Here is a 14,552-nt window from a genome sequence, read left to right on the forward strand (position 1 = left end):
GTTTTTTTCCTCTTAATAAATTATGTTTCAAATGGAAAAAAACTTCATGTAATTCTTTTCTATTATGTGCATCTTCAGAACTCCGTTAATTAAAAAGTGCTCCTTAAAACTGCGGGGATTTTCTGCGATCACCATACAAACTTTTCACTCCACAGCTTCAAAACAGAAAGTACCCGCCCAGCCTGACAGACATCCTGAACATGGGAGCGGAGGTCGCGGACGGTATGGCCTACCTGACCGCCCATAAGTACGTCCACCGCGATCTCTCGGCCCGTAACTGCCTGGTGTCGGAAGAGAACACCTGCAAAGTGGCCGACTTTGGCCTGGCCAGGGACATCTATCAGTCGGACTACTATCGGAAAGAGAAGGGGGGTATGCTGCCCATACGCTGGATGGCTCCGGAGTCCATCAGAGACGGGGTGTTCCAGGCAAGCTCCGATGTCTGGTAAGATAAACATAGTGACTTAAAGTTGCTCTCTGCATGCTATTCAACAAATTTGATTTGTCAATTCAGATGTTTTACTTTGACCAAAAGACTCGCCTTTTTGCCTGAAGCAAAAATTGCGGCGGGGAAGCCGACAAGGGGGTGCTCTTCCACCAGAGCAATGCTTCAGTCCACAAGTCCAGAGTGTCCATGGCTGCCATCCAGCCACGTTGATTCGGACTGGTGGACTGCCCTTTTCTCCTGATTTGGCACCCTTTGACTACTACCTCTTCCCGAAGATGAAGAGGACCCCCCGTTGTCAGCTTCTCCTGCAGCAGGTTTAATTCAGGATCTCAGGAACCGAAGACTGTCGAGGTTTAATTATCTGTAACTAAAAAGGAGGAAAAGATAATAACTTCAAACTTTCCTGTAATCATTCAACAAGTTGAAATGCACACAATATCAGTCAAAACTGTATAACTCATCTCCTTACACCTTAGGACACGAACTTATCAATCACCCCTCCTAGCTTTTCCTCGGATCAGAAGTTGAAAAACACTGTATGAAGTCTTGTAAAGCTTGGAATTTCCTGTTATTTTGTAACTTCCCAGTTGCATGCCTGTTTTGGGGGATGAACAATAACAAAGTGTTGTCTTTAACACAGTCAAATGATTGTCTTTGACACAGTTTATTTGAATAGCTTTTGACTTGACTGGAGAACTTGTGATTCACATGTGGTTGAGTTATGAGGGCTTGTGAGGACTTGTATTGGACTTGTGAGGACTCATGAAGACTTGTGAGGACTTGTGGGGACTCGTGATGTATTTGTAAAGGACACATGAGGACTTGTGATGGACTTGTGAGGACTTGCAAGGACTTGTGAGGACTCACAAGGACTCTTGAGGACTTGTGAGGACTTGGAGTCTTGAGGACTTGTGAGGACTCTCAAGGGCTTGTGAGGACTCTTGAGGATTTGTGAGGATTCTTTAGGACTCTTGAGGACTTGTTAGGATTTGTGAGAATTTGTGAGGACTCTTGAGGACTTGTTAGGACTCTTGAGGACTTGTTAGGGTTTGTGAGGATTTGTGAGGACTCTTGAGGACTTGTGAGGACTCGTGAGGGTTTGTGAGGGGTTTTAAAGATTTTTGGTTTAATGTGGGGAGTCTTTATTTTTCCCTTCAGGTCCTTTGGCATTCTGATGTGGGAGATAGCAACACTGAGTGAGTTGCCGTACCAAGGAATGTCGAACGAAGAAGCTGGCGAATACGTCAAGAATGGCAACGTCTTAAGCAAGCCAGAGGGTTGCCCCGATACGTTGTGAGTATAACGGCATTGGTCGACAGCAAGGCTGGGTCATATTCCATGGGTTTTCAAAGGACAAACATTTGCAGAGAAGAACATTTTCCGACTTTTTAAAATATATTTCCAAAAGTCAGAATTTTTGTTATGATCTTTCCCCCGCAAAGTCTGTTTTTTTTTAAATTAAATTTCAGTGAATTGGATGAATATGGCACCATGACATCTGTGTTGCCAGGGCAATTTGTGGATGGCGTAAGATGGCAAAAAGAGCATAAAAGATCAATTTCACAGACGGTTTTTGAAAGAAAAAGACGATAATGCTGATTTTTTTTTTCCCCGCGTATGTGAGTGGAGTTGTTTGGTTGATTGGTGCATGGTCTTGGACTTTTTCCTTGACTTTCTCAAAGAAGAAATGAATTTCTTTGTTAATGAGTCCATTACTTCAGGCTTTTCAATGTTATGGAAACACCGAACGTGTTTCACATCGTAAAATTTCGTTAAGATGTAAAATAAAACAGGAAATTGGGCACAAAGTTTATTGTACATTAGTACATGTGTAAGTGCGGCATGGCCTAGATTTCGCACAAGGATTTTTGATCGGCCTATTTTCCGATTTTTTTTTTCACATACTGTGTAGGCCTGTGAAAATTTGCAGTGGCACAAAGTCTTTCTGAGAAAGAGAAATTAACTGTTGCGCTTATAAAGAAACCTGTTTTTTTGTGTGTTTTTTTTAACCCACCCAATAAATCTTCATTCTGACCAATCAGTATGGTTGGTCTTGACAGTAATAGCACCCTGTAGTTATTTTGCATTTTTGAGAAATCTGCATAAATTTACATAATTCTGTTATATCACGAAATGCTGATTGTCATAGTCCCGTTGTGGTTTCCATAAAACTGTATAAATGGACGTTCCAGGCAAAGCGTGATATCCAAATAGTTGATATTTGACTTCGGATGTTTTTTGTTTTTCCCCCCTACTTTAGGGATGAGATCATGATCATGTGCTGGCAGTACAACGAGAAGCTTCGCCCAACGTTCCTGGACATCATTCAACATTTTGAGAACACGGGCGCCATCTTACCCCGCTTCGCCCAGAATTCCTTCTACCACAGCGATGAGCGGCAGCAAGCCACCCACGACAAGCTGAACGACGACGAGCTGGAACGGGTCTCCATCTTGAACGGCAGCGAGAAAGACGCCTACGAGAATATGGCTCCTAAGGAGCGCAAACGGACCCCAAAAAACGGACTGGTGCCGGCCAACGGCCGGGCTGTCCATAACGGCTCGAGCGACAGCTCCATAGGCAAGGTCACCCAGTGCTAAGAGGATCTTGCGATGTGTGCGACGACACATTCTTCATGAAGAACCGAAGTCTGGCGCGTAATCTCGAGTCGATGCATATTTGAGTGAGGTGTCCGCAACAGGGGAACGCATGTATGTATATTGTGTATGTATTATAAAATGTCTTTACCTGTGCATATTTGTCGGAGACCTGTTGGGAAAACAAAGAAAAACTGTGCAAGACTTAAATAACCTTATTATTTTTTTTTTGCTGTTAGTAGTCAGTCACTTCAAGAGAATTGTTGTACATGTTAAAATTCACGGAACTTTGTTGTTTAAAAAAAAAATGTGCTAAATTGTGAAAAATTCAGTAATATCGGAATCGATATGATGACTTTTTTTAATCAAATATGTAAATTATTCATGATTGCGATATGAATTAGTCATGAATGCGAAAGCGAATTATTCAGGAATTGATATTGAGTGGTGCGCAATTGGCACGTGGTCATTGTGATTTTGTTGGTCAATTGAAGATCGATTGGATGACCCGGATTTGTGGAACAGAAAAGCAATTTGGTGGTGCTTATTGAAAATTGGTCAACATGTCGTATGAAAATACACAAAAGACATCCGTACTTTCATCTAGTAGCAATTCTAACATTGCATTTCTTGACGTGAAAACCAACAATGAATGAATTACACGTACCTCTTTTGTAAAAAAAAAAAAAAAAATTGCAAAAAAAAATTGAATAAAATAATTATAATAATGACTTCAACTAGCATGAATTGACAACTTGGCCATACTGGTCCCAACAAATATGATGTTTTTATAAAGCAAAACGTGATATATTATAGAAGAAAGAGTTTATTTTGTACGACGTGGTGTGTGTGTATGTGTGCATGTGTACTTCTTGTGCTTGTGTTTGCTGGCATGTCGATAAAACCTACATTCTATCAACGATTTCCAAATTATTTTTCACTATTCCCTTACAAATAAAAAATTCAATTTATCAGGCACGTATGGAGTGCCAAATATAAACATTTTGATATCATTATGAAAACTAGACGTGCTACCTCAGTAGATGCTAGCATCACATGAAATCCCTTTTTGCAAACATTCATCAATTTCAGAAGCTGAAAAAAATGACTAGAACTCTCAAAAGATGTGCTTTTTTTCCCACAGTCATTACATACTGTCCATTATCATAAATGGGGAACTGTCATAAAGACCGCTCCAAACACCATAATTCAATTTGATTTCATACCTAGTCAAAGGTATTATTATTACAAATTTAAAAATTAGCGCCGTGGTTCCTAGTCGAAAAAGATTTTAATTACGTGTAAATAGCACCTCGTGGGATAGCACCTCGTGGGATAGCACCTCTTGATATCACCTCAGTCATAGCACCTCAGAGAGTATACCGTACCTCAGAGAGAAATACCTCGGCAAAAATGATACCATCTGGGAAAAATGATTGCACATGGGAAGAAGAAGCTCAGAGGCAGCACACGTAAGAGATAAGTCAGACATAAGACCTCATGCATAGCACAGACGAGGTAGCGCCTCGAGGTCAGAGTTACAATGTAGTACATCAGAGGTAACACCAATTTGGAGAGAGTACCTCAAAGATAATGCCACACAGGTTACAGGTGTGCCTCAGAGATAGCTCTTAGGAAAAAAAGAACCTCAGTGACATTACCTCAGAGGTAGTGCCTCAGAGGTCAAAGGTAGCACCTCAGATTTCAAAGGTATTACCTCAGAGGTCAGGGGTAGTGCTTTGAAGGTCATAGGTAGTGCCTATGAGATGGCACCTCAATTACAGCACCTCAGGGGTAGTTCCTGAGATGTAAGAGGGAGCCTCAGAGGTCAAAGGTGCACCTCAGAAGTCAGAGGCATTACCTCAAGAGGTAGTACCTTAGAGACAGCACCTCAACGACAGCTTCTCAGAGGTACTGCCTCAAATATTGCAGGGATATCACCTGAGGAGTATCACTGCACTACTAATCCATGATCACAATTTGATTAAAATTTACACAACTTGATCGATGTAAGTACTACATGATTATGTCACAAGATTTCTTTGAACGTTCTTTTTTATTTGAAATTCCAAACTCATATTTTTGTACATGTTGGCTTCACAATGTGTGTTTTGTCAGAACACGTTCTTATTGTGTGACTTTTGACGTTCGTATTGTACTTGAGAATTTTACTGTGAGACTGTGCATTGAGTGGTGGTTGTGTGAGGCAGATTTTCCCGTGTAGAAATATTTGTACATAAAAAATACTGAAGTTAGATATATCAACACAATATCTATATAATAGTTTACCATAGTGCTTTAAAAAGATAGTGGAAATGTTTAATGTGTGTTATATTTTATGTTTGTGCCAAAGTGACAAAAAGTAAGTAGAATTTTTGTACAAATATTTAGAAAAACATTACCAGAGAATGTTGGTATTTTTGTCAAATTCTGAGTAATGATCAGAAAAAGTAATGGTCCGCGAACTTTTACTTGATCCCAAGAACAAATCAAGAAAATGCGACTTTTGGTTTTATTCATGAATTGGTCCAAAATTTCAGAATTGTAACCCAAATTTATTTCAGAGCGATGACTGTATACAGCATCAAATTAGCATTCAACTTTGAACACCAGTAAAGATGAATTTTCACACTGGCTTACATATTAATGGAAAGATGGCTATTGAATTGTTTCGGCTAAAATTAGTGTGTTTTTTAAAAGTGTATTTTGTGTGTACAGTGTAGAATTTACATATTTTCCTCGTGAAATACTCAGCATATCCAGTTCATATTGTGGTTATGATTCATTTTAAGAATAATCAGAAATGCTTCAGACTTTGAAATCATGGAGTATTCAAGTCCACATTTCACGGACCGGCCTACCCCAGAATATCGCTCAGCAGGCTTAAATATGTACTGAACCAAAATCAGCGGGGAACCAGTGACACGCGATATTACATCACATGACTTGTGTGTAACTGGTAACCAACCTGTTTTTGCTTAGCCAGTATTTCGCCTGCTTCGCAGCTCCTAAAAATATAACTTGTATAATTTGTTTCTTTTTTTTTCCTTTTTTTATACAAACCGTACCTCTTCAATTGGTCCAATAAGACTTCTTCTTTTTTTGGTAAATTAATATTACTCAGATATTAAGCCTGGTGCAATATTTGTTGAATGTGCTGAGTGCCTTGTCCTGCTGTGCAGACACTAAAGTAAAACTGGGACAAAAAAAAATCCCAAAATATCAAAATTCAAACAAGCAAAACGATGTAAACGTTTTGCATGTTTTGGTGAAACGATGAATTTTAAGCATGCTGCAAGCACTGTAGAGCAAGGCTGATCAGTTGTTGGTTGGCAAGTTTTAAATGTTCTTCTTCTTTACCTCTGCGGAAATTTCTGACTTTTAAAACTTTTTTGGGGCCAAAAATGGTTAAATCGTTAATGCAGTGCTTTGCAAGAAGCACAACAGTTTGAAAACTTGCGATGTGGCAAACTCTGTATAAGATGAAACTTTAAAAATCCTGCGAGATTTGAGGAGAATGCAGCACATCTGGGCACCGTGTGTAAGACCTACACGACGTGTGTAACATCCTATTTTTTGACATTTATTTTGTGTCCTGACTGGGCCCGTCCAATCAAGGGCAGTATTAATGAATATTTTGAAAGAAGAGATCGTTACAATATCATGAAAGTATTGCAAATTGACGACTATTATCAAATTGAAATTGTTGACTTCAACTTATGTTCAATCAATTCCGCAGATAACAATTGGGTAAATTCAAACACGGGGCCTGTGACTAAACCAGTACCATGCCGTTCACTCATGAAATATCCCATTCCATGAGCCCATTCTGGAAAAACGTGGCCACAACTTATTCCAGATATGTTTAAGCGGCGACTTGTATAAGGTCAACTATTGCTCACCATATTTCTTGTACAAACTTGCTTATATTAGTTACATTATATTTGAAATGAGTCAGAATTATTTTTATTAACTGGACGATCAATTGCCAATTTAAAAATAAAGAATTTAAAAAGAATCAACTCATAAGGTATAATTTCTGTTAAGGATTGGGTTGTAATGTGCTTGTATAGTACCCTGTTGTCGTTTCTAATGAATTTCTCTACAATAATGACATTTTTTCCCCCCTTTTTCCTTACCTGTGGACTGTTTATCTACGGCATTTTAATATCTATCAGGCATGCAACTTTTCCTCGGATCAGCTGATTTCCTATTTTTTGACCTCCCATGAGTATCATTGAAAATAGAAAAACACTGTACAAACCTCTTGGAAAGAATTTAATTTCCTCTTTTTTTGTAACTTACCAGTTGCATGCCTGATCTATGTAACTATCAAAATCCACTCACAAAAATCGACAAGGAAAGAATGCAGTATCCAGACGCCACTTCTTTGGTTGTGTACAAAGTCTATGGAGAGTCGAGTGCATTTTCAAAGTATTTTCTAACAAAAATATATGATGAGAAAAGTGGCGTCAGGATGCAACATTGTTTCCACCAACGATCCCTTTGAATTTAGAATTGTTCCCATTAGTACTATGTGCTGCAAAATGGCAATTTTTCAGTCGGGCTCATGTTGAGATGACAGGTCACATACGGTATAAAAATTGATGAATTTGTAAAAACTACAAAAATATATATAAATATGAATGGCCCACGTATTACAGAGACCTCCCACCGAAATACCGTCCTCTTTTATGTTGGATGTGGACATATCGATATACCTACACTGTAAATGAATGGAACGTTGTATATTGAATTACAAGTACTGTATAAAAAAATGTACTTATCAAGCCATAGGATTATAATTAAACAGATTATTTTGATTAAGATGATTATACACAGAAAGTACTACTGTTAGTAAACATCTACATAATACCTTGGCACTTTCATTCAGTAATTCTGCGTGTCAACTGCTGTTTCATGTATGCTTTGCCAAAGTCAAACACATATACAGTGACTCAGTTGTCGAAGGTTTTCCCCCCTAACAATGCATGTTACGAAGGCCTTACCTTTTGTATTCATCAACTATTATTTTATTAAAATTCACTCTTTGTTTAATTGACAGCCTGGTCTTAGATTAAAAAAAAATGTGACTGTAATTATTTATTTATTTATTTGACACAACTCATTGGATATTTTATGTTTCGTAGAACAGATAGTATTGTCAGTGATAGTCAGTATAAGTAGTCATAGCTCATGTGTTTGTTTGTGCTAAAAGTAAAAAGAGCGAAAACAAATCAGGCATTTTGTCATTTTGAGTATTTTTTTAAGCCTGATTGTGATACTTCAGCATGTGATATTAAAATAACTGATAATTATAACTGAAAATGGGACCAAAAATAGCCTGTAAAAAAATGAATGATAGCTGAGAAGCAGTCATTTTATCCCCTTAGAGTTAGGAGAAATATTAAAACTTGTGCCGTCAACTAGTTGTTATTGATTGTAGTTGTGATAGTAAAATCCACTCATCCCAACCATTTACTCTGGTTTTTATGAACATATCCCTATGCCAGGGTGTTTGAAGAATCCAATCGTGTTGGCATCACCGCCCTTCAAGTGTTGACAAATTGAACATTTAAAGGGAAGGACAGATTTTGTGTCATGTTCCATCGAAAACAAGGAAAAGGTAGTGTAAATTAAGAGGTAAATTAAGAAGTACTTATGTTTACTTACGACAGTACTGGGACATGATTGATGCGAGTATTCAAAAACCAATGGGAGATTTTGCATACTTGTTGATAAAATTTAAGTTTCAGGGATTTTTTTTTATGACCAAATTGTGCTATAATATAGGAACACCCTTCAGTCAGCATATGGCTGATGAAACACAGGCAGTCATGAATGTGTATATGTAGAAGTCTGGGTTCCAGACAGTTTGAGACGTGGCCATTTTTTAAGCTTTGGCTTTGTTTCGGTATTGCCTAAAAGACATCAACATTTCAACCAAATGAATAAAAAGTAATTGAATAAATGATATCGAAAAAATATTTAAAAAACAGTCTGCCTCATATTCACGAATTAATAGCAAAAAAGCAAAAGTTCGTATCGGAGTGTGTCCATTAAAAGTGTTGGACCCAAAAATCCTCTAGCCACATCTGGAGACGAAGTCGTGGTTTGAGAAATGGCCAGAAACACCTATTCTAAAGATGGTTGCTGTTATTGTTGTGATTGTATGTAATATTGAAGACCAATATATGTTTTCGAAATTGTCAGACAGATCACAGCCTCATATTTGTTGATAAGTTGTCTGGAAATCATACATTATGAGGTCTTGGCATGGAGTCAATTTTATTGGAATGAAAGGGAGGCTTTGCTTGCAAAGTAAGATGCTTTGTGTCGCTATTATGTTGGTAGCCAAGTTACATTAGGATCTGTAAAAATGCCGTGTTTCCATTTCATCCAAACGGTGGAGAGTGTGGAATAATGGGCAGTGTGTTCACTGTGTTGTACAAAATCATTTATCACTCGTCCCAAATGTTGTGTACATATTGGAATGGACAATTGAATTCTGTATCAGATTTCTACACTTTTGTTCAGTGCACGCTCTTTACCTCAAGGCTTTGTTTTGGTCAAATCGTTAGTTGAAAAAAAAATAACTTATAGACGCTAGTTTTCTACCAATGATTGCCCCTTGCTTGAAAGAAAACAGTTTTAGGCGTAAAGAGGAAAAAAATGACATTTCCTAGCCAAAATTGCCCTTTCAAAGAAATGAAAGCGTATACATGTACGTATAGGGAAAACTTTTAAAAGGTAATTTTGTTGGGGTTTTTTTTTCATCTATAACGACATCACAAACTACAAATGGACATAAATTTGCAAAGGGAAGTTCTTTTTTTTTTTAAGTTAGACCGTCACTGCATGGAAAGGTAAAGATATATATGCCCTATCGAGAATATTTGAAAACAAAAACGTGTTCGACCAGCTGCCCAGAAGAGTTTGTTATATATAGAACAACACGGCTTCTTGCCACTGTTCCAGGATCTTAAACGATTCTTTGTCCCAGTCAACATTTTAAAGACGAATGAAACAAAACGAATTGTATATTTTTGGACTCCATTTGCATGTAGCAGTGTAGAAGTACATGTAGGTCTTGAACGCAGTTTTCAGGTCGAATTCCTACGACCAAATGTACATAGCCAAACTTCGAGTAATTTCTGTTTATTTATTGAATCATGATGTCTTGTACATAAGACGTATTTTTATGTCTAGTTCTTTTTTTTTCTCAAAATGTGTACATCTTGTCCCCCACTTGGAAAAGACGATCCATGCCTATCGATAAACAAAATATCGTTTATAATTTTGTCCAATTAAAAAAACGTGTATTGTTACCATTTTCAGATTTTTATGAATGGTGTCAAAAAGGAAAGTTAAATAAAAAGTCATATTTATGCCGGAGACATTTTGTTATATATTGAAGTTAATTTTATACGTGGTGAAAGAATCAATGCCAAATGGATTTCTTTTTAAATTTTGGCCAGAAATTGACTTTTCTCCAGACAACGCAGACATTTTCGTTTGAAAAGAATATCTGCCCAGAATCGAATGGTGTAGTGCACTAATTCTAGTGAGAATTCCTACGCGAAATCATTAGCTTAAAAGACCCCCCCCCCACCACCACCACCAACTTCTTTTGAAAACGCAGACCATTTGGCTTTAAAAACGGCGGTATTAAATATAGCCCAGGATCAACTCCCTGGTGTTGAGGCTTCCATCTGAGGGCAGGCTTGATACAATTACGGTCGAAGAGAAAGTAAGAAGTAGAAGGATGCCACTTGTAAAATGGCTACATGCAGGTTTGGGAACTATCACTTTAAATTTCGAGAGGAATAACTCATAAGTTAAAAATATTATGACCAACACAATGTACATGTATAGAGTGTTAAACGCGACACATAAACAATGAATTTGAGTCAACCTGCGTGGGACAAAAACAATACTCTCGTTGTGGAGACGATAACTCAAGAAATATTTATCAAATTAGCGTGAAATTTTATCTAGTAATTGGTCATTGCATGTAACACAAAGTGCTTGAATTTGGAGACGAATCATGCATTAATAAAAATAATATAACGAAAACAATGACACGAGTTCAGGGGGAAATACAAGGCGAATTTGAGTCAACCTTCATGACACGAAAGCAACACACTCGGTTTCCAGTCGATAACTCATGAAGTATATGTTGCATTTAATTGAAATTTCGTAGTTTTATCAAACAAGATAGATAACAGAAATCTGTTGAATTTCGAAATGAATTTGTGATCATTAAACAAAAATATAACCCAGACAACGTGGCGTGTTAAACGCGAAAAATACACGGCGAATTTGCGTCAACCTTCATGGGACAAAAACAATACACTCGTTGTGGAGACAAGAACTTACGGAATATCTGTTGAATTAAAGTCAAATTTTATCTAGTGATTGGTCGTCATAGATTTCATAAAGTACATGAATTTGGAGCGGCATCATTGAGCAAAACAAATAATACAACCTAGAAACAACGTGGCGTGTCTAGCGAAAAAAAAGGAAGCCAATAATAACCGACTTATTGAGACAAAAATGAAGAATTTTTGCAAATTTTGACCCAAATTATCGACGCAATTCTTCTTTTAAATGCCCAAACTCTCAAAAATTCCGGCTCCACTGTGCTCTAGGGTCCTTCAGGCATATTCCCTGCAACTTTCAAGCAATTTCATTTTTCGGCCAAAATTGAAAAAAATGCAAGGGGTTAGCCTTACATTTTTGATCAAATTTGCCTAAAAAATGACTTTTCTCCAAACAACTCAGAAATGTCTTGGGGTGCAAGAGGAGCATCAATCGACATTCAAACACTGAACATATTGAAGATTTGGGCAAAAATCACCGACTTATTGAGACAAAAATGAATTTTTTTTGCTAATTTTGACCCAAATTATCGACGCAATCTTACTTTAAAATGCCCAAACTTTCCAAAATTCCGGCTCGAATGTGCTCTTGGGTCCTTCAGGCATATTCCCTGCAACTTTCAAGCAATTTCATTTTTCGGCCAAAGTTGAAAAAAATGCAAGGGGCTAGCCTTACATTTTTGATAAATTTGGCCAAAAATTGTCTTTTCTTCAAACAACTAAGCAATGTCTTTGAATAAAAGAGGAACATTAATCGACCTTCAAACACTAAACATATTAAAGATTTGGGCAAAAATCACCATTTTATTAAGACAAAAATGAAAAGTGTTTTTACATTATCGCCCCTAGAGGTAAGAACCTCTAGGGGCGACCAGGCACTGTCGCCCCTAGAGGTAAAAACCGTCAAAAGTACCCCTAGGGGCGACCATGCATTATCGCCCCTAGAGGTAAGAGCCTCTAGGGGCGACCAGGCACTGTCGCCCCTAGAGGTAAAACCCTCAAAAGTACCCCTAGGGGCGACAGTACCCTGTCGCCCCTAGAGGTAAGAACCTCTAGGGGCGACCATGCACTATCGCCCCTAGAGGTAGGTACCTCACTTATTGAGACAAAAAATGAATAATTTTTACTAATTTTGAACCAACTTATCGACGCCATCTTACTTTAAAATGCCCAAACTTTCCAAAATTCCGGCTCGAATGTGCTCAAAGGGTTCTTCAGGCATATTCCCTGCAACTTTCAAGCAATTTCATTTTTCGGCCAAAATTGAAAAAAAATGCAAGGGGTTAGCCTTACATTTTTGATTAAATTTGGCCAAAAAAATGACTTTTCTCCAAACAACTCAGAAATGTCTGGGAATGCAAGAGGAGCATCAATCGACCTTTAAACACTGAACATATTGAAGATTTGGGCAAAAATCACCGACTTATTGAGACAAAATGTAATAATTTTTGCTAATTTTGACCCAAATTAGCGACGCAATCTTTCTTTTAAATGCCCAAACTGTCCAAAATTCCAGCTCAAATGTGCTCTAGGGTTCTTTAGGCATATTCCCTGCAACTTTCAAGCAATTTCATTTTTCGGCCAAAATTCCAAAAAATGCAAGGGGTTAGCCTTACATTTATGATAAATTTGGCCAAAAATTGTCTTTTCTTCAAACAACTTAGAAATGTCTTTGAATAAAAGAGTAACATTAATCGACCTTCAAACACTAAACATATTGAAGATTTGGGCAAAAATCTCCATTTTATTAACACAAAAATGAATATTTTTTTTGCACTGTCGCCCCTAGAGGTAAAAACCGTCAAAAGTACCCTTAGGGGCGACCGTACCCTGTCGCCCCTAGAGGTAAGTACCTCTTGGGGCGACCATGCACTATCGCCCCTAGAAGCAGGTACCTCACTTATTGAGACAAAAATGAATAATTTTCACTTGTTTTGATCCAAATTATCGACGCAATCTTACTTTAAAATGCCCAAACTTTCCAAAATTCCGGCTCGAGTGTGCTCCAAGGTCCTTCAGGCATATTCCCTGCAACTTTCAAGCAATTTTATTTTTCGACCAAAGTTGAAAAAGATTTCAAGGGGTAAGCCTTACATTTTTGATCAAATTGGGCCAAAAAATGACTTTCCTCCAAACAACTCAGAAATGTTTTGGGATGCAAGAGGAGCATCAATCGACCTTCAAACACTGAACATATTAAAGATTTTGGCAAAAACCACCGACTTATTGAGACAAAAATGAATAATTTTTGCTAATTTTGACCCAAATTATCGACACAATCTTTTCTTTTAAATGCCCAAACTGTCCAAATTTCGGCTCAAATGTGCTCTAGGGTCCCTCAGGCATATTCCCTGCAGCTTTCAAGCAAATTCATTTTTTGCCCAAAATTGAAAAAAAACGCAAGGGGGTTAGCCTTAACATTTTTGATCAAATTGTGCCAAAAAATGACCTTTCTCCGAACAACTCAGACAAGTCTTTGAATGCAAGAGGAACATCAATTGACCTTCAAACACTAAAAATATTGAAGATTTTGACAATAATCACGAACTTATTGAGACAAAAAATGAAAAATGTACACTAATTTTGACCGAAATCTTCTGAGTACCTCTAGTAGCGGCCATGCACTATCGCCACTAGAGGTACGTACCCCTAGGGTAGATCATGTACTTTCGCCCCAGAGGTAAGTACCTCATTGATATTTGGAAAGACAACAAAAATATAACAACTTGACTGATTTTACCTTTTTGAAATCACTTTTAAATTTTATTTCAAACGGTATTCCTCACAGAAAATGCTTGAACATTATCTACAATTTCGATTGTCTTGAATTACACTGCCATTCTAACAACATTAGCAGGCCCGATTTTAACTTTTATGGGGGGAAGAATATCACTCAGGAAATTTCATTAAACTTCTTGGGTGAAAAGGGACACTTCACATGGGATTTGGATGACACACAAGGCCACGGTAACAGCTAATTTACATATGCACAATGTGTACAAGCATTTGATGTTATTTACATAAAAAAATGTTTTTATTTGTCCTTGAGTAAATAAATAACTTATTACTTACACATGCATGGCATTGAAATGAATGCAGCGTTTTTTTCTGTCGCTGAACTTCAAA

The 14,552-nt window shown here is 37.6% G+C and overlaps 2 protein-coding genes across 2 annotated transcripts in view; both read left to right on the forward strand.

Annotated features, from left to right (window-relative positions):
• Positions 1–449, forward strand: part of LOC119744665 (insulin-like peptide receptor) — a 29,628-nt gene extending 29,179 nt beyond the window's left edge. Inside the window, exon 17 of the mRNA XM_038220728.1 lies at positions 156–449. Coding sequence (XP_038076656.1) covers positions 156–449 — 294 coding nt within the window. The remainder of the gene's footprint in view (positions 1–155) is intronic.
• A 794-nt stretch (positions 450–1,243) lies between these two features.
• On the forward strand, positions 1,244–3,048 carry LOC119745125 (insulin-like growth factor 1 receptor). Its single transcript, XM_038221349.1, has 3 exons — positions 1,244–1,251; positions 1,607–1,741; positions 2,709–3,048. The coding sequence occupies exons 1-3, from the start codon at positions 1,244–1,246 to the stop codon at positions 3,046–3,048; spliced, it is 483 nt and encodes a 160-aa protein (XP_038077277.1).
• The last annotated feature ends 11,504 nt before the right edge of the window (positions 3,049–14,552 follow it).

Source organism: Patiria miniata, unplaced genomic scaffold, assembly GCF_015706575.1.
Source record: "Patiria miniata isolate m_02_andy unplaced genomic scaffold, ASM1570657v1 HiC_scaffold_7, whole genome shotgun sequence".
NCBI lineage: Eukaryota > Metazoa > Echinodermata > Asteroidea > Valvatida > Asterinidae > Patiria > Patiria miniata.

Coding starts and splice junctions, on each gene's coding strand:
- LOC119745125 (XM_038221349.1), top strand. Junction 1,742..2,708: donor GAGGGTTGCCCCGATACGTT/GTGAGTATAACG, acceptor CCCCTACTTTAG/GGATGAGATCATGATCATGT.